The 25,020-nt window shown below is 47.5% G+C and overlaps 1 protein-coding gene across 4 annotated transcripts in view; it reads left to right on the top strand.

Annotated features, from left to right (window-relative positions):
• The window catches only part of LOC144178500 (neural cell adhesion molecule 2-like), a 389,343-nt gene that overhangs the window by 271,882 nt on the left and 92,441 nt on the right, over window positions 1-25,020 (top strand). For all 4 annotated transcript variants that reach the window (XM_077706411.1, XM_077706410.1, XM_077706409.1 and 1 more), the window contains one exon: window positions 15,526-15,861. In XM_077706411.1, coding sequence (XP_077562537.1) covers window positions 15,526-15,861 — 336 coding nt within the window. The remainder of the gene's footprint in view (window positions 1-15,525; window positions 15,862-25,020) is intronic.

Raw genomic sequence — 25,020 nt, 5'->3', positions numbered from 1 at the left:
TGCCTCTTAAACCAAACGTTTCTTCGGCACTTACGCACCTAAATTTTAATATTTGCTCCTTTGCCACCTAGGCTTCTCTTCCGGGCATAAAACATTGAATAACGGAAATATTATTTGTGTTTTATCTCAATTAGAACTGCGCAAGCAACGATGGGCAATCGGATATTTGACCTAACCGATTGCGATTTCGAACTACAGCTGCTTTCCGCCACAACTGCTGGCAACGAATTAAGGGGCACACATATTCCTAATCTTGCGTTGCAACATAGAAAAGAAAATCGGCGTACATGAGGTGCATTGCCATGCCGATATATTACGTGCGAACTGGTCATTCAAGGACTTGAAAGCAGGGCAAAGTCCGAGTAAGTGCACCAGACGAAAACAGAAACTGTTGGAATTTATAGCCTGTATTCAATAGCGAGGCATGCATGCAGGCAACCATGTGAGTGCGCTGTCACTGGTTACGTCGGGCTCCGCGGGATGGCGGTACTTTTCCGTGCTAAGTGCATGATATGGGTTGGACATTCCAAGCTCTAACCCGTCGAACGCAAAGTAATGCCTCGACTCCAATGTGAGTGTGATTAATAACAATTCTGTTGACACCACCGTTGAGAATCGGATTGAAACGGAGCCGACAACGCACGCTGGTGTTATATTTTTCTTTGGCGTGCAGCCGCAGTGGCACAAGCCGCGCCATGTCCGTGGCTCTTCGGCCATGTCCGTGGCCATTCCAGTGTTGCCAAACGAAAAAATTGACAGCCAAACTTTTCAATGAATACCACCTATTTCTGAAACTGGACTCTCTATAGTTCCCTGTTTTCAAGGGTATGACAGAAGCCCGTCTGGTCGAGATGAATTTTGAAGAAGAAAGACTAGGACGCCGACCACAAGTTATTTGGAGTTTAAAAGAAATTAACGTTAATTTTTTTTTAAACTCTAAATAACTTGGGGTCGGTGTCCTCGTCTTTCTTCATCATAGTGTCCTGTAGTGCGCACGGATCACGTTGTTTTTCATTTCTTTTTATTTCCTTCTGTGTCGTACCCCTGTGCTGTACACTGTACACTGTACTGTTTTGTCCATTGTTTTCTTGTTACTCATGTCCCTTGGCAAAATGGCGCAAAAAAAAAAAAAACACGAATTTAGCGCTGAAGCGGGAGCGATGAACAAAACTCAATAAGCGGCAGCTAGAGAGCCGCACATTTTTATGCAGAATTTGTGTCACCAGCCCGTGTTTCGTTCACGGGAACCGCCAAATCACTTTTATATGAGCTTTGCGCGCCCGAGCTGTCCATGGGCTATCAGGCGCGCCGTAAAGAAATATGGGGGGGGGGGGGGGGGGGGGGGGAGAGCACTGGATTAGCTTAAACCACCGTGGGATCTCTAACATGTGCAGAAATGTTGATACGGGCTTTTTTTGTTTTTGTTTTTGCCAGCATCAGAAAAATGGCCACTGCGGCACTGCCGCGTACCTCGCCACACAACTAGCGGCGCTTGTGCTTGTTTCGCAAACTTGGAGTGAGCTAAGCCTGCCAAACCAAAACCATAACGAGTATTCTGAAAGAAACAAAAAACTGCAGTATTCGTATTTTTCCCGGTTAACTAAGAGCAGCACGGCTGAACAGCGCTGGTGTTCTCGCACGTGCAGCAAGTAAAATGCATGCATGAATGTCGATGAAAAGATTTGTATGCGTTTAAACCGGAGCTCTCCCCGACCCGCATTTTTCTTGCTTTCTTTTCTCTCGTCAAGCGGGAAAAAAAATTAATTTGCTTTCACGTTTGCAGGTCGGTCGGGGGTTAGCAGCGACTGCATGCCACGGGCCTGTCGATTGTCAGTTCGCGTTCAGCCTTGCTATTAAATGTAAAAGCGGCGCAGCTTTCGTGGACGAGGTTGTGGGGATCAGGACGGCAGTACCGGTGGTACGGTAGGTTAGTTTCATTAGTTTTTTTTTTCGCCACCTTTTTTTATTTGAGCACGTTCTCTAAGTCTTTGTCGATGCCTCCTGAGGCTGCTTTTTTTCTGCTGGTGTACGTAGTACATACATAGAACCGGCCTTCCGAAGTGTTAGGAAAGGAAGTTAGGGAGGAACTGTACGAAACACTATTGATTTTTGGCCGTGACACGCCTCGTACCCGAGTCCCATTTGCTTTCTCGCTTCTTTCTCCTCAGCCTTAGCTATTTTGTTGTTTTGCGGCGTATATGGCAAACGAAGTGGGTGGCTGCTTAAATTGCGTGGAGCATAGAAAGCAAAGAGAACGTAAAATGTTCTTAGTAGAGCAAAGGGTGAATGAAGGGGCGGGAAGCCGGTCTTCTTTACAACGCACGTTGCTCAGTGACAGGTGACAGCACCCAAAACGTAGGGGTGAAGACTCTGAACCTCTTGCTGACAAATTTGGTCTCGAAGCGGCGGGGAGACAATGTGCAGCATTTATTTACAACGAGGCTGTATGTGGTTCATGGGAGGATTTTAATGACGATAGTCTTTCTTCGTCTACTTAAACGCGAAAAATATGGTCTGCCGGTCTATAACTCGATTCAGCCAGTCGGCGAAAGTGAAACAGCAGTTGCACAATAGGTGTATATACCCACAGCCAGATCTAAACGTTTAAGTCCGGTGGAAATGTTGATGGCTGCCAACATTGCTGCACAAGAAAAAAAAATCACGCCATATCCACGGAATGAATGATGATAAGTGGGGCGAAGCTCGAGAGGGGGAGATCATCGGTAACCGTAACTCTCCCGTGAAAGTTCGCCCATTACATCATTAAGAAAGACGTAAGATTGTGTGCGTACATTGTACAAATCAACTTTTATTTTGTTCTTTTATTTTGTTCTTGTTCGTTTGTTGTTTCGTTTCTTCGTTTGTTCTTTTCATTTTGTCGTTGTCATGACTGGATTGCGAGGTCCCTTCATTACGACGGCTTTATGATCTGTGAAATGAAGCGAGAGAGGTTCTTGTACTGGCTGCAATGGGAAGTTTGCAAACACTAAGTCTATACACGTTCCTCGGATCGTGAATGGGTTCATATGGATACATCTGAGTGCGTATTTGAAGAAAGAACTTTTATTTAGGGCGAACTTGTGCCCGAACAAGACGAGAGGAAACGAGCAAAGGTCCTTGCGTCTCGTCCGATCTCCGAGAACGACTACCTGCGTTCGTGGCGTGATCTCTTGCGTGATCTCCCCCTCGCAGTGCACGTGCGCTGGCGCCTCCGTTGGCGAACAAAGACAAGCTGGCGCTCCCGGTGCCGAGTTTGCGCTGCCGGTTGCAGCCGGTTCTTGCGCGTGCAACGCGGCCCACTTTGCGACATCTCCGAAAGCATGCGGCGGTCACGTACCACGAGACACAAGGGATGGACAGACCCATGGCTTTAGGAGCTTCGCCCCTAAAAATGTTACGCAAATGGGAGGCAGAAAATTAATACATAAGTGAATTTGCAGTATTCCTTTGTAAAAAAAATACGAATGCTCGATTTTTGCGATAGCAAATGAAATCCATTGCACCCACAAAAAACTCACTCCGTCGCTTGCTGTCGCCCGCGCCACTATAGCTTCTGGCGGCATTTTAAGAAGTCAAACGGCAATAGCAACGAAAATTTGCACTAGATAGGTTGCGCGTTCCGCTTAGATTTCGTGTGAAAAAGGGCAACGTGGTTCTGCATGTAAACGTACAAGCAGAGCGCCTCGATTTACGCGCGTCTCCGCCGTACGGCATCGCTGGCATCAAGGCACCCGGCCTGGAGCAGTGGAACGCGGTAAATTTAAACTTACTCGAGCAAACCTCCGGCTTGTTTACTTTGGGAGGAGCGTGACCGGAGAGGACAGCATGAGAGGGGAGCGAAAACCGAAGGGAGGCATTTACTTGGCAAATGTCGACGAATGACTATCGTCTTTTGTCGACATTTGCAACGAAAGAGCAGATACGCGGCCATTTTGTGTGTGTGTGTGTGTGTGTGTGTTTCCGCGAATAAAATCCTGTGCCTGGCCCACACCCACCTTGCACATGCCCACTTATACAGAAAACGCTTGCGGAGGGTCGACATCAGATTAGTAGCGGCTCCGGCATTCTCTATTATGGCCCCCGAAGTACAACACAAACGGGCCATTCTGTTTGCCTTGTAGTGATGCTGTAGGACGGCCACGTACAGGTAAACATCCCGAATAGCCGTGTGCTTATGAGTAGGGACAAAGGAGAAGAGAGATGTCAATGTGACTGTTGCGATATTGTGTCCAAAGTGACCAGAGGATTGAGAAGCTGGTGTTACACACTCCAATTATGTATTCGGTAACTGGAGTACGGGTGGCTGCAAGCCAGGCAAGGAGCGATTCATTTAGTTCATGTTGGAACAGTTTGAACTGCTGTACTATAATTTTCATCAACCAGTCGTTGCGCCTAGGCCATGACATTGTAATATTGAGGTGTCCCAAACAGACAAGCAGCGCTTCATCAAGTTTACAATGGAAGAGTTTGAACTGCAGTACTTTGATTCCCATAACCTACAACTGTACATAGGTCACGTATAAACTTATCAACTTAACTTTGTCGGAATACCACACGCCTTGATTTGCAAGACGACAAACACAATGACTGTGGGGGTGTGTGTGCCGTTCAAATAGAAGACGGAATTGTGATGTCCTCTGTGTATATATCTCCGGGCACCCCAAGTGTGATACGTAGAAGTTCATGACCCCGAACTTTGCAGGGAGGGGTTAGCCATGATGTCACTATCCCTGTGATAATTTGTCCACCTCTGCTTAAGGCACTCACGCTCTCACGAACTTCTTCTAAGTCAACCGTGTGCTCGAGGACCCAGTATGTTTGCCATTGCGTAGTTGCGCTGTAGGCGAGTGTTCTTTCGCGCGCGGCACCTTTAGCAAATTATAGACAGCGTGCGAAGTGAACGATTGCCGATAAATATTTGCGGTGTGCCTGTTTACAGAAACTTTTAACCCGGGATTGTTTGCCCATTATGAACTCCAAAAAAGTGTTACGGCGGTACGAAAAGTATTGTTTTAGGTTATACAATCCGCAACGAAAAAAAATTATATAATATTTGTTGTTTCGCACATTTTCTTGTCTTACCTTTCTCCTCGACCTGTGCCGTTTTCGAAACTTATAACAAATTTTTGCAGAATTCGAACTAACTTGTTACAAAGAATGACGAGAATTAGAAGGTGCTAAAAAGATACAATGGAATTGAGGCTTGCGTCACGCCTGGAGACAAGTGTTTGAGCCGCCAGATTGTGATCTGATAGCCAATTTATCATAGCAAAATTAGCCCCGTTTGTTTTCTAATTGAACGTATTTCGGTACTTTTCTTGTCGTACGTTTGTCGTGACTTCGCAATGCTCTCTAGCCCTATAAGATATATTCGCTAGATTGGGATCTGATAGCCACTTTATAAAGGGTAGATCAGCCTCATAATCGTGGCCTGAAAAAAAAAAGCCTGTTCACAGTCAAAATGCCTACAATAACCGAAACGAATGTGATATCAAAAACGACTCACTTCTGAGTTAAATTCGGAAATAATTCCACCGGCCTCCCCATTTTTTTTTCTGTCTTGTCCTCTATCAATCGCGAGATTCATTTTAGATGCGACGCATCTCTTTAACTCGCCTTGTCCCTCCGGCGTCTTCCGTCGTCCGTAGTCCGCATCCCTCCCCCATTCTCCTCGCCGCGCCAGCTGCGCGCTAACGCCGCTCTCACCGCAGCGCCATCTGCGTGTTAGCGCTCGCTCCCGTCGCCGTGCCAGCTGTGAGTCAGCGCGCGTTAGCGCTCGGTTAAACATCGAACACATGCGCATGCGCTGCTCTCTCTCATTCCCCTCACCGTTAACGCGCGGTACATACAAACGCGGTAACTGCGCCGCTCCGATGACATCCGATGACCACCGATGATTTGAATGGAGACTAACAGGCCTGCTATCACGATGGTCGGCGCAACCGTACGTAATAGAATGGAAACAACAACAAATTGACACGCTAAATGGAAACAACATAACGGAAACGCAACGGAAACCCCACGATGCGTCGCATCTACCCATGGTTCCCCTCGCGGGAAGATGGTGTAAATTTTTATATTGATTTTGTTCCTCAGTTTTTAAAATATTAAAAAGAACGAAATGGTGTGACATCTGCGCCAGAATTATTTTCTGACAACAGCAAATGGATTCATTTCATTGCAGTCGGTTTTAACAGAAATACATCCACAAACACACACCCACACACACACCGACATTCACGGGCACACAGGCATGCGCGTTCGCGCACAAGTGCAGAGAGAGAGAGAGAGAGAGAGAGAGAGAGAGAGAGAGAGAGAGAGAGAGAGAGAGAGAGAGAGAGAGAGAGAGAGAGAGAGAGAGAGAGAGAGCAAAACACACTCGCGCCTACCTTTCAGTACCAATCTCAGGCATCAAGTAAGGTCATCTCTCTCTCGCGCGCATCGATATTCCTACGCCTGTTAGGTAAGACCTGTCAGCCTAAGAATATACAAAATAGGATTCAAAGATACGTTTGCTTCAGGTCATGTCTACTGTCACAATAATACACCCACAGCCTTGAAACAATACTCTTTTGTCCCGTTTATATGCTACGCCAGTTTTCCCTGTTCTGAACAGAGAAATTAACTCTGTTCATGCCGCAGCGATGCAACAAGCGCAGCCAGGCGCAGCACGAGGTCTCCTCACGCTGTCGTGCACATCAAAGGATGTCTTACGCTTGGCCGCTCTGGGCTTTGTCGGCAAGGAATACGAACATTGCGAGTTTATTGGGATTAGGAGCGTGGGTGCGGAGCTCCGCTGTTCGCGGTTAATGAAGCAACGTTGAGGCGGCAGAGAAGAGGAGGAGAACTCTCGGCGGTGACGTTGTATTACCTGTTTGCGCCAGTTAACTGTGCTTGGGTAAACTGTGTGCACGCTAGTCGGAGTAGACACGTAGACAGTGAACAGCACCCCGACGCTAGCATATGCATATATGTAATCAGAGAGAGAGAGAGAGAGAGAGAGAGAGAGAGAGAGAGAGAGAGAGAGAGAGAGAGAGAGAGAGAGAGAGAGAGAGAGAGAGAGAGAGAGAGAGAGAGAGAGATAACTCTGCATGAGAAAACTGGGTACGCTAGTCGGAACAGACACATAAACAACAGTAAAAACGTCCGGACGCTAGTATTGTAAGGCACCTACTCCAACTGTCGTTGATTCCTTTGAAAAGCCTTGCTGTGGAAGCCTCTATTCGGCGAATCCGAGGCCAGCGAGCCACAGATACAAGAAATAATGATGATCATGTAGAGGCAAAGTGTACAACGGGTAGAAGAACAAGAAAATTGTAGTTGGTGTTGTGAACTCAAATGGGAACTGTGCAAGTCTGATGGCGCATGCAGTTGTCATGCTTTCAGTATGTGCACATATGTATTCAGAGAGAGCGAGAGAAGTTAATAAAATACCGTTCGATTAGCCATTCTGTATTGAGAAACGGGAGATACGGATGAATAAAAAAGGGCCGTGAAAACTGACATAGAGAATGACAAAAGGCAGGCATTTTCAGTAACAAAATAAGACCAGGAAGGTTCTGATTGGGTGATCAAATTTTCAGAGGCCTAGCAAAGAAACGTACGAAGAATAGTGTAGTCATATGATCCCATACGAAGGTCTTCTACTGGTGACTTTGTCTTTTTTCTTTACCCAAAGTTTCTCAACATGACCAGATAGAAATCTTGCTTTTCATTTAAGATCCAAGAAAAATGTTTCCGAACTATCGTAACCCTTTTAGTGGGTATGACCTTCAGGAAGCACTGCAACTACAATCATTGGTAAAAGTGAAGGCAGGCTTTTGTGGCCTACGCCCAAAGAATACGCCCAAAGCATGGCCTACGCCCAAAGCATAGAACGAAAGCTTATATAATTTTAAGCACAAGCACGCTAATTCCTAAATATCATCCTGGGGCAGCGCATACGGCGCATCCAACCGCTTTAAGTTCTTAGCGTCCAGTGATGGGTGGCTGCTGCTACATTATTGAGCCAAAAATATGGCACGAAGGAAGTTTGACTTATTGCCTAAAGTTGGTGATGCTTATGACTTTTGTTTACCGCACTGTAGAAGCGGAAGTAGTTGCAGAGCCTCGCTACTTGAGGCTGACGCCGCTACCTTATGGAAATCAAGGCACATAAAAAAAACACGCACATGAAAAACATTAGCACCCCTTCATTCCACTCAGCTTATCTTATCTTTATAAATCAGGAATTACGAGAAGCTTTATTTAACCATTTCGAATTTTCTGAGTTCATGAACACCTCCACAAGATTTTCAAGGGAAGATTTTTTGCCTGGCTTAGGCAGTAGGGTAATAAGAGATTGCTTCCAAGACGATGGGAGGGTGCCTTCTTCCCAGTGGGAGTTTATAATGCCCAGAAAATGTTCCTTGTCCTTGTCGGATAGGTTTCGTATAAGTGTGTACGTAATCTGATCCTCACCTGGGGCCGACTTTCGCCCAATCTCTCTAACTTCTTGCCTGGGAAAGACCATGGAAAGGATGGTTCTCAATCGACTTGAGGCCTATTTTGAGTCCACAGATTTCTTTCCTCCTCAACAAATTGGTTTCCGCAAGGGTGTGTCTACCCAAGACCTCTTTTTCCTCCTAGCTCATGACTTTGACCCTCCTCCTCCTTCCCAGATACAGGCCATAGTGACCCTGGATGTGCGCAAAGCCTTCGATAACCTTGCCCATGATCCTCTCCTAAATATACTTGCTTCTACCGGCTGTGGGCCGAAAATGTACGGTTACATTGCTGCATTTCTGCGCGACCGCACGGCCAAGTTCCGTCTCCCTGATTCGGTCTCCGATCCTTTTCCCATCACGCGTGGTACTCCACAGGGTGCTATTCTCTCACCCACCCTTTTTAACCTCGGAATGGCGCCCCTGTCCCGTATTTTAGCATCGATCCCGAACCTCAAACATACATTCTACGCAGACGACCTTACTCTTTGGTGCACATCTGGGTCTCCTGGGTCAGTGCAGGACACCTTGCAGCAAGGTATCGATGCAGTCACTAGGTATCTCGACACTGTAGGCCTGTCTCCCGCACCTGAAAAGTCCGAATTGCTGCTCATTTCGAAAACTCGCTATCAGCGAGAACACAATCACCTGATCACACTCACAATGGTAGGTCACCCCATCCCTCGCGTAATATCCTGCCGAATTCTTGGACTGCATATCCATGAATCATCTAATCAGGCTAATGTGGCTGCAACAGTTAAAGTTTGCCATCAGCTTACCCATTTAGTGCGCCGCATTGTCAACAAGCACGCGGGGCTACATGAGGGTCAAGTTAGGCAGCTAGTACATGCCTTAGCTTTAAGTAAACTTCTTTATACAATTCCATATCTTTCTCTGACTTGTCACCAAAGACATCAGATTGAGGTTGCACTTCATACACTGTATAAGACCGCCCTCAACGTTCCCATTAATACGTCCACTCAGCGCCTATACTCTACGGGGCTGTTCTTGCCTCTGGGAGATCTTATACAACAACATAAAGACCGGCAAATGGCGCGTCTTTCTAGCACAAAACAAGGACACTGGATCCTTCACCAAGTTGCTCTCAAGCCTATTGACTTGCCTGTCATCACCCCTCCTGCGCCGCTCCCAGATAACCTCAGGATAGCTCCCATCCCAAAAAACGTTGCAGCTGATACCAATCCAGGGAGACGATGTGCTCGCGTTGTCAATCATGTCCATCCAATTGATTCTACGATAGTCTACACGGATGCATCACGGACGCACGTCGGAGCAGCCGCATATTCCATCGCAAGTGGCAATGAAGTAGTGACACACACCCTTGGTCCTTTCACTAATCCCCCACCTACAGCGACTCTAGAGACTCTCCCAATAATCACCAGTATCCAGGACCTCTCATTACGGCCCCCTAACCCCTCAGGATACACCATATACACTGATTCAATGCAAGCTATTCGCGCCATTCACATGGGTAGGATTCCTGAAGAACTGCAGTATGATCTACGCAAAGCCTTAACAAAGCTACGTCCCCACACTGTCACACTGAGGTGGATTCCTGGTCACGCTGGAATCCCAGGCAATGAGGTTGTGCATAACCTCGCCCGCGAACTTCTGCACCGGGCGCCTGGGATTCCCTGGCCTTATCCACCGACGTGGGACACTACTCTCCACTATAAACAAGAAATAAAGCTTCACTACAAGAACATCAGAGAAACTCTTCGTACACTTCCTGTTCCAGACAAATCTCTAACAACCACGCAACTACGCATTCTTCGACGCGTACAGTTAAATACCATCCTTACACCTGCTCGTTCCTTCCTCTATCGTATCCGACACTCACCAGCATGTCCCAATTGTCCCGAACCATACGCTAATTTAGAACACTGCATTTTCGCCTGCCCCATTGCAATTCAATCCCCACATTTTCCCCACCCACCTCCTTCAACGTGGCGGACTTGGCTAGCCTCGGACCAGCTCTCGGACCAGTTGGCGTTGGTGAACCTGGCCCGGGACATTCTCGACGCTTAATGTTGCGTTTGAATAAAGTTTTTTCCTCCTCCTCCTCCTTCCTCCACAAGAGGAATTCAAACATATAATTTGTGCACTAGCATTGAGAGGGCATGACTGGTTACAACAAACCTTCGCCGAAAAAAAGCCGTCGCCCGCTGACGCCGAGTGGGGAAAAGCTGCCGCCGTTCCTTTTGATGAGCGCCAACGTTTCGTAGGATTAGGAGGAGCTCTCGTTCTCTGCGCAGACGCCATGGCGGAACCACTTCAACCTGCTCGCGGTGCGCCCATTCAACGCTGGAGGGGAATCCTTCGTCAAAACTTCCTTATTAATTCAGGCATGCCTATACGCGCGCCGCTCTGAGCCCGTTCTTTACGCGCTTTCCATTGTCCTGCCGACGCGTGCTTCCCCTCAAGGCTTCTCCTTTGATCCCGCTTTCCCGTTTCGTCCGCAACGAGACTCTTTAAAACAAGCCGCTGCCGCCGCTGCCGACTTCTTATTTCCACGTGGAAGCCATGAACGCGTATTTTCCCGGCTTTCCCCTCGGTTTTTAGAGGATTTTTCAACCAACTCTCCGTGACTGCCGCAGCGGAGCACGGAGCTCCGGAAACGACTTGTTGTATATGGTGTTCGCCGACGCTCGAACGAGCGCCGGGCCGGGTTCTCGTTTAACCTGGATTTACGACTACGAGCCCCACGCGCCGCCGTCATCGTCGTCGTCCCGGCGAGCGCTCAAATCTCTGGGAGGCGAGATTTTTCGAAAATCTGCTGACGCCAACTAGGTTGTCGTCGCGGCTGAGCGTCCAACAGCCATCACGACTGCCCTTGAGACTGACGGGAGGACGCGCGCTCGCGCACGCGCGAGATGGGTTTCCGGACCTCCCTAATCTGCACGGCTTCTTCGTCATTTCGGGAAGTGCGAGGAAACGCGGCGTCGTTTTTTTAACCATCGAGAAACTTCTGCGATGGAGAAGGCGAAGCGAGCGTGACATTCCGAAATACGCTTCGTGAACGACTGTCGTTACTATTGCAAGAAAAAAAAAGGCGGGGGAGGTAAAAAGGTAGAACAACTGCAACATTAGACTCAAAGCGAGTGGGAGAGTGGGGATTGACGAAGCGAGGGCCTCGTCTTTTATCGCGTTGTCCAGTCGCTGCGAAAGGCTTAGGGTTTCGTCCGTGGGTTCACATCTCCCCGGGGCCAGTAACGCTGTCGGTGGAGGCGCAGCGACCACGCATAAAACCGGCGGCTGCGCCGCGCAAGACCAGGACAACCGCGGGCGTAATTTCCGTCGCGGCGAACCCTGGCCCGGAAGTTCGGGGCGTCCGGAAGTGAAAGACGCGCCGGCCGCTGCCAGGATCGCGGGCGATGCTGGCGCACCCGCGGTGCCGGGCCGGAAGTGGGGGACGTCCGCTCGGCCCCGACCAAGAGTCGGGCGCGTTTCGTCGTCTTCCGTGTGATTCCGCGCGAATGCGCTCCATGGGCCGCACGACCTCCTTCGCGTAGAGCCGCTCACGCAAGCGATGGTTGAGAGAGGGCGGGACCCCCCGGAAAAAGGGTGGCAGGGACTGGGCACAACCCGAGCGGTGGGCGAGGGGGACGTAACACTGTCATCAGGCAAAGAAAAACAACTTTTGCAAAACTAAAGAATAGCTGAGATGAAATAGCCAAGCATGGCGATAATTTACAAAACGGGGAAGCGTGCAGCGGAGAAAGGAGGGGAGTGTGGAAGGAAGTGATTTTAAACCCATTCGGGGGAAAATCGGCTCCTTTTCTCTTCTTCCCCTAACTGCAAACATAGAACCCCTAGGGGCAAGGTTTAGTTTTTGATTTCACGCGTTCGGCCGTTCACGGTGTTTTGCGTATTTTCTGCATGTTTGCATTTTCGCCACTTCTCGCCTTCTTTGTACGTTGTTCGCAATTTGTTGCTGCCGTGGTTCCAGCGGTTTTCAGAGCAGGCGTACCTTATCTGACGTATTGCGGCGAGTATCGGTTACATTGAAAACAGATGGATCGTCGAGTCAATTTGGATGCGTAGCATGCAAGAGGAGATGCGGAGCAATTCCGAAATCGTATGTAGCGGCTGCTTCGAATAATCTGGCTGTTCTATACCAACGTTACTAGTTTATACTAGTAACGTTGTCCTATACATGGTCTACGCATGGTGCGCGCAAGGGTCTGGGAAATTGTCTCCGAAATCATTCTTGGAAACTTTATGCTGCTTTGTTTCCAAACCTGTGTTTCCACGCCCGTGTTTGTTACCCTTCCCTTTGTCCCGCCTTAACGCTGTTCAATCCATGCAATGAACCAACTAGCCCAGCACAAACCCTTCTACTATTTAACAACTTCGCCCTAACTGGATCGAGAAATCTTGTATGTTAAAGCTGATCTGTATGGCAGTGAGAAAAAGAAATTGCTTTAGTAGAATCACGTCCCTAGCTAGCGAGTACGTAACACTAAGCAGAAACAACCCTTTAATGGGCGGTTTCAGCTAAAAAAACATCTGCAGAAATTCTGAGCACTGTCTATCAATGCGTAGTGTTCTTACGGAGGCTTGTCTATAGTGGGAGTTCTTTACGGCCAAATATGGCAAATTCCGAAGAGGCAAGCCGTACAGTGCAGAGTTGGGCCGTTTGCGCTATTTTTGATTCGTATTTGTTACGTTCTTTTGTGGACTGCGTTTGTTTAGTCTTAGGGTTTTTGGGGAGGTGTATAATATGCGTATTTTTGATTTCGTCAGATCATTTTTGTGAAAATTTTATTTTTCGCTGTTTCTTATTTTTTTGTTTTTGCTAATTCTGTCCTGACCAATTATCTCCATTTACGCTATTATAAGGATTAAGTTGTTACCTCCTCCAAACCTGCATTTTTGTCGAAATGCAGAGCAGTACATGGTTCTGGTTGTGGGAATACTCGGCAAAAAAATGCTATGCATTAAATCACGCCATAGTGGCTCAGTGGCTAAGGCGTAGTACTGCTAAGCACGAGGACGCGGGTTCGATTCCCGGCCGCGGCGGTCGCTTTTCTTATGGAGGTGAAAATCAAAAAAGCCCGTGTGTACGAGATTGCAGCGCACGTTCAAGATCCCCAGGTGGTCAAAATTAATCCGGAGCCCTCCACTACGGCGCGCCTCATCGCCAGCGTTGCGTCGGCGCGTTAAACCTTACAATCAATCAATCAATCAATCAATCAATCAATCAATCAATCAATCAATCAATCAATCAATCAATCAATCAATCAATCAATCAATCAGTCAATCAGTCAATCAATCAATCAATCAATCAATCAGCTATGCATTAAAGTTGCGCAATGCAGGATTCGAAGGTATTGTTAGAGACATCTGCGGGAGGCCTCTGTAAATATGCGCACGGCAAGATTGGCAGGTTGCATTCATGTCGCAAATACGCGCCCGTAAAATACGCGATACGGGTTGTCTACGTATCGAAAATAAAAAAGGAAAGAAAACCACAGAGAACTTGTTGTTTTATACACCAATATTCAAGCATTCGAAGCCGCTTTCGTCTTCGAAAATCAGCCGGAAACTAATATCTGGCTTAAAGAAAAGAAAAAAAAAACAACGAGGTTTCGTTCGCCACTCCGGCTGAAGGAAAAACGAGGTCATATGATCCCGTTTTTGTAATAGGGTAGCGAAATGAGTGAGTTGGAGATCACTCCTCATGACCGCCGCAAACTACACAAAATACACCGACAGTGAAGACGACACATGTGCTGACGTAGGCTCTGACGTAGGTGATCATCTAATCCCGTCCCTTATTAGCCGATTGAGTAGGAGTTGTATCTCCGTAGTCCTACCCGTCAATATAAGCTCCAAATTCCCGTCCGGGAACTTGCACAACACCGGGATTTGTTCTGCGTTGTCCCGGCTTAGCCAAAACAGCCTCGAGGGCGGCATTAACGCGAGATTGTGGGGCGATGGGGCAATCTCGCTAGGCGCGTGCGCAAGCGGGGACAGGCTTTTTTCGGGGATGCTTGCATTAGGGTCGCACGCTGAGCATCCTGAGAGCATGAAATCAGAAGCTAAGTCATAATTAGCCATCGTAGCGCACTTCATAGGGCACGGTTTCGTAAATAACTCCAAGCTGACGGGGCTCAAGTCGGTAGGAATATTCTGTCAGGACGTCGCGAGGGGGTTGCTGCCGCGCATAGACACTTAAACCAACACCCTGTAGGGATTTGATAAGGCCCGGTTACTGTTCCCAGGACACCAGGAGATCTACGATCGCCACTAATTCAGGAAGAGTTGAAGGAATTGCATTATCGAGTGAGTGAGTGAGTGAGTGAGTGAGTGAGTGAGTGAGTGAGTGAGTGAGTGAGTGAGTGAGTGAGTGAGTGAGTGAGTGAGTGAGTGAGTGAGTGAGTGAGTGAGTGAGTGAGTGAGTGAGTGAGTGAGTGAGTGAGTGAGTGAGTGAGTGAGTGAGTGAGTGAGTGAGTGAGTGAGTGAGTGAGTGAGTGAGTGAGTGAGTGAGTGAGTGAGTGAGTGAGTGAGTGAGTGAGTGAGTGAGTGAGTGAGTGAGTGAGTGAGTGAGTGAGTGAAAAGATTACTGGGGCCGAGTAAAAACAAATGAAAAAGAAAAACAGAAGTGGGTGTCCTTTCCTCAGTAATGGAAGCCGTGATGAGCACAATAAACTTTTCTTAAAACATTCACGTTTTATTATGTTTGAAAGTTGGAAATGATGACCACTGGATTACACGTGAATTTACTAGCGGGTATGATCAATGGAGCGGTTTTTTAAAGCTTCGACACACGTTTGCCAGCGCACTTCTTGCACTTCAGGCCAGCAGCCACCTTGGTGTAAGATACGCTGTCGACAACTTGTGCACGAGCTCTGAAACCTAAGTGCACTGGCCACATTTGTTGTGTGGGTAGCGATCGACGATTCCCGCACGTGGTCGACTGATTTAGACAGCTGTACCATAGACAGGCGTGTGGATGACTGTACGTAGGCCCAGTGCCTTCGCAGCTGCTTACACGTTCCTATTTGTCCACCCGCAGCTTCTATCGTGTACACGGCCGTGGCGCGGGGCAAGGTCGCCCTGCCGTGCGACATCAGCCCCCCATCTCCGGACGACTCGGTCACACTGGTGCTGTGGTACAAGGACGAGAGCCTGGCGCCTATCTTCACGCTCGACTCCAGGCGGGCGCACGTGGACCAGGCGCGCCAGTCCTCGGGGCCCGGGTTGGAGCAGCGGGCTCACTTCAACATGGCCAACCAGCCGGCCTTCCTGCAGATTGATCCTGTCGAGGAGACGGACGCCGGAGAGTACCGCTGCCGGGTCGACTTCCGCCGAGGACGCTCCATCAACACCGTCATCAACCTGAACGTCATAGGCAAGTGCAGTGCGAGAGGGAGTACCATAGTAGATCATTTTGACGATTGTTCACTCGAAACCGAAACAGATACCCCGAAGGGCTCGTGAATAAATATCATGGCAGGAGAAGACTCTGCTGCCATGTTGTACACGTCAAGGTAGGACAACATGGCTGTGGGGAGTGGGCAGTAGGCATGGCAGTGGACAGTGTTGTCATGTTGTCATAGACAACATGACAAGATGCCCCTTGGCGCAACTACAATCTTAGGCAAAAAGGACTAAAAGTTCGTCCTTTCGGGGACTAACGGCCGCTGCCACAATAATTAGTCCCTTTGGGGATTAACTGCGAGAGGACGAACGGTTAGTCCCTCACCGGATGGTCCATTCCGATACTCCCCAAGGACGAAGTGCGTAGAGTGCAGAAGAAAAAAAAACCTTCGGCACCGGCAGGGATCAAACCCGGCACGATCAGAAATATACAAAAGGAACCCGACGCGCTATCCGCTGGACCACGCCACCGAGTGGTAACTGCGGTAGATAATATTCAAGTGTACAGCGTGTAGTTGTGTACATAACGCAACAGATCCATTGCAACTGGTGCCCGAATTTCTATCTGTGCAAGCGAACGTGACCGCGTTTTGCGCCTTGCGCTTAACGCTTTGCTAGGTTTAGGGACTATTGCTCAGTTCGATTCGAAGTAGAGTCTCACAACCATAGTTTTTCTCGTAAATAACTATCAACTCGTCGTCGCCTAGTTGAGATAGGTAGCTGGGCGATCGGACGACTCATTTGTTCCCGCACAAATTAGCGCAAGCTAAGTGCTTTCTTAGTGTTCGATACATATGTTAAGTGCTCTATGTAACGTATGTCAAAGGTGTCGTCTGTGTGAGTGTCAGAATAACGAAACATGCCATATTTTCCTGCATCGGCGAAAGCGAATTCGGTGTTGCTTAGCCTGAATTCTTCAAATTCGCGTCGCTAGACGATTGCGACTGGGAAATGCCAGCGGGTTTTACAGCAGTTGCAGCATTGTCATAGCTTTGGTGCCCAAGGCAATTATGTACCGAGTGTAAAAGATAACTTCGAGACGCTTACCTGTAGCGAGCATTTTTGTTTTGCAGTTGTCATCAGCAACATGCGTTTTTTCTCGTCTGTTAAACATACACATATTCATTACGCTCAGGAATCCACTTTTGCTATTGTCACTAATTTTTGCGTTACTGTTAAGGGGCTTGAAAGCTTTTATTGGCCGTTATTACCTCGCACGAATCGTATGCAACACAGCGTATCAACATAACCTCGCCGAGAAGCGTATGTCAATCGCGCTTCGCCGCTCCTTGCCATTACCCGCCGCTCTACTAACCCTAGGCGATTTTCTTATAACTAACATCAATAGTTTCTCCCGTGGCGCCATCTAAAGCACCCAGTGACTGCAATGGCTTGTGTTTTGGAAATATAAAACTGTTCGCAGACATATGCGCGAAAGGGCAACGACGACGCCATTAGGGGATTAAAGACGCAGCAAAGGGACTAACTGCAAGCGTTTCGTCTTCCCGTTGCTCCTTATAGATCGGCGGGGACGAACAGTTAGTCCGCATTTATGCACACGGCGCGTACTCTGCCGCAGATACTCCCCTTGAAGATGAACGGTCGCCCGCGAAGACTAACGCCTGTATTTTAGTCCCTATTTTAGTCTTTTTTGCCTAAGGGTGTAACTTGTTGGGATTTCTGTGCATTTTGAGGTATTTGGTACCTACACTGTAAAAACAATCCGTAATTTTACGAAAAAATTCCGAACTAAACGACCGTTAAAACAAAGAACCGATAAGTTCCGTTTCTTACAAAACTGTCATAACACCTGTAGGTTTACAAAAATACGCCCTATTCCTCAAAATACGGATGCCCCCTTCATTTTACGCTGAAAGGAATTTACTCCGCTCTATACGATACAGGCCTACGATTCGTTTTACGTGAAACGGAAACAAGTCTGTTTTATTAAAGGGGCCCTGCAGCACTTACTATGGACTACTCGGAATGTATTTTGGTGTAAAGTCCCAGCAATCTCCCAGCAATCTCCTCCCCAAGAATTATTAAAATCCGTTCACTCTCACCAAAACTACGCCCGATGAGAAATCGCGCATGATTTTCTCTCTACACTCGACCGCGGACGACGCGACGAAAGCTGCGCGCTCTCTCCCGGAGAGGAAACGGCCCGCGACGTTCTCTTCTGCGGAATTCGATATATCATAGGCTGGGGAGTTTCTGCCTTTCTCCGCCACGTGGCGCGGTCTATTTACGGTCTGATGCCACAAAAAAGCAGGCATCGCTGTCTGCTCGCAAGCGCGCGGACAGGCTGGTAGGGTGTTTTTGCAGCAATAAACGTTTGTTGTCGACCGGTCTCGTTGAAAGGGGAGTTTTGAGTTCGTCACTCAAACTCCGCGCGCACTCAAAACACCAAAAGGAACGTCAAAACTCTGCGTACGGGTTCAGGCATAGAACAGGTTGGTACACAGAGCCGACGATGGCGGATAGTCACAGGAAATGCGAGAAATAAGCCGCGACGTTGACCAGCCACAGCCAATAGGACACTTATGGCCCCAATGACGTCGTTTAGGCCATGCCAGGAGGGCATAATGAGGAAAATTGAAGAGAGCATGGTTGGTTTTTCCGCGTCTTTAACAGCGATTTGCGCGCTCACCGCTTCACGTGCATGTGTAATATTTGGTTCAGTTAATCCTGGCAGTGTAGTCTAAACGTCGCACAGGTTCACTTTCCCTGCTTAAAGAGTGTTGCGGGGTCCTTTTAAGATAGGAACGTTCGATGTGCATGTACAAATATAATACAGTTCCGGGCGGATTAGCTACGGGTACTTCGGGCCAGCGTCAGTGACATGGGAGTTTGTTGTGTACACCGACGCAAGCAACAAACAGCTCTGTTGTGGCCCTACGTACCTCTCCTGCGCTCGCGAGAAAGACGTTTCAAATATCCAGCTGCGCCACCAGAAAGCGCGCCTGCCGCGATCTCAAATTATTTTATCTCGATTGAATCTTTCGTGCAATTTTTTTTATCGTGCCCGCTTTACAACATGCACCGAGAACAGTCTACCCAACCGGTGAAACCGCTTTCGCTGACTGACTACGTCCGCCTTGAGTGTACAGTGAGCCGCAACAGTTCGGCAAGTCGGTTAAAAATCCAGACCGACGGCTGTAACCGCGTGAATACTAAGGCGGGCGCGAAGTATTGCTATCACAAAACGCTAGCCTCGGCCACAAAAAAAAAAAACACTCTGCAAGGGATTTGAACGTATGATTACATGGTTTGGAAGCAGACACTTGTTTTGGTGAATACATACATACAAAACATAAACAAAATTACACCCCATGAAACGGCACTAGCACATATTTTGCTAGTGTGTCAGGTTTAAAAGGGCGGCAGCCTCGCTACACTCTCCAGCACATGCAGTACTCACCCAGTCGGGTGGACTAGGCTCGGCTCTCAATACCTCGATTATGTAACGGGCATTCTCACAAAAATAATCTCTCCCGGCCTCGCATCTACATCATTCTACCTGCGATGGGCCATGCGAGCCTTCCATATACCGTGTAGGGCGAGTAACATTATGAATTAAGTCGCAAGATACAACCCCTTAGTCTAAGGCGATGCGTCTGCGCTACACCGAAGGGCGGATGACGGCGTCTTATCAGCCGGCGTAATTCCGTCTGGACGAAACCATGCACTCTTCCCGTCGTTTCCACCTGGGTGGTACTGCAGCATATCTATATCGCTTCGTCAGAACCCTAGAATTTTCTTTTCGCTTGTGTCTGGAGGGAAGAGTACACACTACTTATGTTGGTATCGAACTTCATCCATCCGGATCCTTGTCATGTATAGGCCGCAGCGTCCGAGGTAGTTGCCGAGGCGTGCTCAACAGCTGAGCGCTGCACTACTTAATCTATCCGGCTTTGAGATGTGGGCTGCTCGTTTTCTGGCAAGGTGATGTCAGCCTTCCTCGAAACGGCGTCGCTATTGTTGCAGGTACCTACACAATATGTTAAGAGGTATGTATATATACATTTGATATTTGACATGACAAGATTGTTAAATTACGGAGCTCAATCTTTTGCATTTACATTACGTTACATTACGGACCTCACTTTTTGTCATTCGAGGAACGACGTAATAATTATAAGGTACGTCCGTTATATTATGGACATTACATTTTGTCATTTACGTAAAGTTGTAATCGCAATACGGTGAGTCCGTCAAATGACGGACGCGATGTTCCAAAAACTACGGACTGCCAGTTTTATTACGGTCTTTCTGTACTACGGAGTGTCCGTTCTTACAATTCTCTCCATTTTCTAAATTGCGGAAATGGGCCCGGCTACATTTTACGAGCAGATGTCTTCGTGAAATCAACCTTTTTTTTTTTACAGTGTACTTAAAGCAACGACTTAGATAGGGGTAACTTTGTTGATGTCAGTAGCCAAAGTTAAAACAAAACTTACCCGGGCGTTTACGCACTCGTTCTCCTGCAGTGTTTTCGCACGCATCAGGGTCCACTTCTCGTTTGGGTTCTCTCATTTTTATTACCACCTTCTTTCCTTTGAATCTTGTCGTGCGCTTTGCCAAGGAAAGAGCATGCTTAGCGGGGACGTATTTTGCTTATTTTTCTATTCACTTAATTGCAAACTTTCCAGTTCGGATGCTCACGTTACTCACTAAGACCTTAGTAGACGTTTCTACCCCACGTTTTCAACAGGGAGGCAACAACACGTTCACTAGGCTTAGGTTTAGTCGGGTAGAGTCGTTGATAGGTGGTGGTACCCCTAATTATAATTTGTACAATTTTATTCTGAACTCAATTACATTGCTTTAACTACAGGAGCCCCCATGAGAAATTTCGCGTCACTCTGAGCATTTAAATCTGCTTTTTATTCTTTGGGCCATCGGCAATTTTGTTTGCCGTCCGCCGGCTATCTTGTAGCTCATCCCTTGGCCATGACACCGCATTTCCTCCCTAATGAGCTAACTAATGGTTTCACATTCAAACACGTAAGAAATGCAAGCCTACGGGGAAAAATAGGGCAATGTATAGATGATAACTTTCATGTCGTGAGGTCGGCGGCCATTGCCTAACAATCTTCTTATCGAGTCGATATGCTTGTTGTAGGTCGTGTAAGGCAGTGAAGGTCATCCTTAACTGTAGCGAGCCCTTCTAAGTGCACCCTAGCTTGATATCCTCTAAGGCACGAGCTCTAACCCATGGATGCCAAAAATAAAAACAACAACCGAGTGTTGAGATTTCGGCAAGCCTTGAAGATTCCCTAATCTGCAGGCATTTACAAAGTCCCTCCCACTCCACCCCTCCCCCGTAGCTAAGTTGCAGCTTCGTTGCGTAAAGCTGTCTCCTTTTTCGCATGTGTGCCCATCGTCATTGTCTGTCCATCGCGGATATCATGGAGAATAAGAGGCCGTCCATTTCCCATTTGGTCCTTTTGCCATTTAAATAGCCTCTGGAGCTGAACCTAGGCTGCACTGCCTCTCAAGAGGGAATCATACCGATCCTGCCTGATCGGCATGATTCGCTGATAACGAGTCTTCCCTGATAACAAGCAATAATTGCGTATTTTGCATTAAAAAAATTGAGGATACTAAATAAAGCTTAGTGACTAGACCGGGGAAGCGGTAACGTTATCGGGCCCAATTCGCATCACATTATCATTCACTACGGCGTATTATAGATCCTAAAGCTGACGCCATCGTACCTCCCAGAGGCAGCCGCGAGCAGTGAGAACTTTCCTCTCCTGCTCGTACGCTACCTTTTTTGGACAGCGCATTACCATCTCTAGGGTTTTCGTAAGAGCCGCAAGGTGCCGCTACAAGATTTTTTGCCAAAATTCTTTTTGCTCACAGTCAACGCAGCCGCCGGCGCCCGCGTTTTATGCAACACGGGGTACTTAACTGTGCGCGTTAGAATTGTGCGGCCATTTTTGCAGCCACAATGAATGGCCTTAAATCACAGGCTACAATACCCGCACAATTGACCAGGGTGGCTTTCAGGAAAACTTCCGGCAGGCCTCGTCGTGTAGTTACCTGTACTAACAGTTTTGTTACTGCTGCGGTTGGCTGCGATGCATAGATACGTCAGCCATGAGAGGAGGTGCTAGCCCTTACGTTCCCTCGGATAAATATTTTGGCTGCTACTGTACAACCACGAAAGAGTGTTTAAACAAAATCAAAACACAAACAACCTCACCGACGTAACCGTTGTCGACACGAACTGTTTTGGTCTATGTCCTTGAGACGCGCTGCGTCCGCGGATCAACGGCGAGAACTTTTGTCTGTGTGCCCCATCTATCGCTAACGCAGCAAAAACCACGGCACCGAGGAATTTATGGGATTCAACGGTGCTGTGAAGAGCTCAGCAGGTCGTTCTGCTCTGTCGACGAATAAATACCTGCAGTTGAGATCTTTATTCGGTTTGCAGTTGTGTATTAGTTGTGTCTTCAAGCAGCAGTAACCGATTGTCTCTCTTCCAACACAGCCCATTGCTACAACTTAAAAACTCGGCTAAGGGCGGAAAGCTACAACAAATGCACTCGCGGGTGCAAATATTGCAGACGACAAATGCATCACACCACGGTACACTTGAACATGACTTGGCACATTTGTGCGCTTATTTCACACTGTTACCAAAAAGCATTTCTGAAGCTGAGAGCTTGGGCGCCACTCTGACTAAGAATGCTGAGCTGATTTCGAAGGCCCAGGACTAACCCGCCACAATCCCCAAAGGACCAGTTCCTGATAGAGCCATTCCCGTTTGACAATTTGCCATTCTGTCTGACATAAAATTTCGGAATTTCCTGTGCTAAAAGATCTGCCGAAGGTTCTGAGCACCAAACATAATTATATAGATGGAATCAGGTCATGAAGCGTTCCTAAGAACAAGCACGCTCCTCCAACTTCAGTAAAAGTTGACTTGTTTTTTTCGCACACAATTATCGACCGAAATGAGGTACAACTTCAAGTGGCAAATAATCTCGATGGGTGTGGCTTGCCATTGCTTTTAAGCTTTTCTTTTGTTGTCGAATCACCCTGCATTTCACTTAAATCTGTTAAAATAGCAACTCTTGTGCGACTTTTTTTCACGAATAAAATAAATTTACTTTCCCGCACTACAATACTTGTCCGCAGTTTTTATTGCAAGTCATAAATTTGTAGCAAAATACGCTGCTCAAGTAGCTACGGATTCAGCCTATATGTGCCTAAAGAACAATATTTGTGCCTATAAATGCCTAAATGGCGCTTTTCAGTGCCTATTATTGGCGCCTAAAACCCTAATTTTTCGTGCCTAAAGTTCCGGTCTCTAGTCATGACTCATTGAGGGGCTGTTGCGCGCACTCTCACCGAATGATGTTTCTGGCTCGCAGCGTTTTGTGTTGGAATTAGTGTCGGTAACGTCGTCGCAACAAAGCGATTGCACTTTACTACCGCTGAGCGCTGTGATGGAGGCAACAGGAAGCACCGTGGTATAGTGCCGTAGTACTTGGTGTACATAACTGGCCGGCTTTCTGCAGCTGTCAATACGCCGGCTGTTTTGAAGCGCAAATTGTGAGTGCCCATATTCGTTTGAGAAGGTATCGCAGATGTTCACGGATTCGCGTATCAGGATGGCGAAACGGTTCGGATGGGCGAGTTGCGTGTCATGGAAGCAGTAGCTCATTTTCGAGGCCTTGGCGTATTAAACGTATCAGTGTTCTACACACCCTGCTACTGCAGTTACGGTGTGTGCCTTGAGGCATGTGATTGCTGTTGTCCGGGTGTTTGACACACCTGAAAAGTTCACTCCTGCTGTTTTATTGCAAACTTCACCTAAACGTTGACGTTTAGTTATGTTGCGTGAATGTTGCATTGACTTATATACGCCTATGTGCGTACCTTTCTCAAGCAAACAAAGTAAGCTCGCCTTAGCATCACCTGACATAGTATTTTACATGATGACTCGCCGACTGCACCCCTTCGTTCAGTTCCCTGTCTCCCTCTGAAGTTTGTGTATCCGTTCGTGCAGATTCACAAGAATCGTACGTTAAGTCTGACTCTTCATTCGCCTTACCGAATTTTGGAGCTCGAATCGTTACTGTTGCGTGCATTTTGTGAAATATATATTTCATATCTTCAGATCGTGAAAGGTAATGATACTAGCTGTTCGCGCTGCTCTGTTGTCATGGACCGTCATTTACCATTACGCTTGTGAATTTGCCTGCCCAAGTTGAAATTGGGACCATGAGCTCCCGCATTTTGCTTTTTTCATTCTGTCCGTTCACGGTCGCAGCTAGTTATGAAGGCGAAATTGCTTCTGCTGCTTTATTTTCGTATTTAGCGTTGTGGTCCGCCCAAACACTGTAGTCCCTGTCATGCTTGCTGAGGAAAAATGTATTGGATGGTGACAGCGGTTTGCGCGCTTGGGTATATCTTGGGTTATAAAGCAAGCTTTCATACCGCGATCGTTTTATTCGTATAATCGGAAACGTAGCGTGCCCATGTACAGGGGCGGGTCCGGATTTTTTTTCTGAGGGAGGGCAGGGAGCGGTCACCTTCTCTTACTGATAATGATTATGATGGTTATGATTTTTTATTAACTGCAATTGGGGAAGACCAAAAATACAATAAAGAGAAAAAATCATCAACTAGTCTTTTTCTACGATCTGAGGGATCATCTTCTTGAGGGCATAAAATTAAAAAATTAAGGCGGGTCAGGACATTCGGTCCCCCCTCGGGATCTTCCAATGCCCATGTAGAGCAAGATCTTTTCACTTTAAGTACCAAATGTCCTGATGACGGCTCATGAGGCGTTGTTCTTTCAAACGCAGCGGAAATTAATTTCTTTGTGCATGTACTTAAGTGACCTGGCTTTGGAATCCTGTTACGGCAATTGTTGTGTTTTTTGTCCTTGATTTTAGACGTTTTGGCACTTCCGTGTCTGCTATTATAACGTGCGCCTTTACAAGAACGCCAATTATCCGACTTCAGGTGCTGCCTTTTGGTCGTTTTGAATTTTTCTAGGGAGTATGTTCGAGCAAAACAACAATGAGCCGATAAATATGGGGCACACAAATGCAATCCAGAGCACATATCCGCTACGAAAAAAATTGCCTTATTGACAATCGGCAGGGGA

The sequence above is a fragment of the Haemaphysalis longicornis genome, unplaced genomic scaffold (assembly GCF_048455015.1).
Source record: "Haemaphysalis longicornis isolate Haplotype H1 unplaced genomic scaffold, Haemaphysalis longicornis Haplotype H1 scaffold_4, whole genome shotgun sequence".
Taxonomy (NCBI): Eukaryota; Metazoa; Arthropoda; class Arachnida; order Ixodida; family Ixodidae; genus Haemaphysalis; species Haemaphysalis longicornis.
This window is presented reverse-complemented; position numbering and strand designations above follow the sequence as displayed.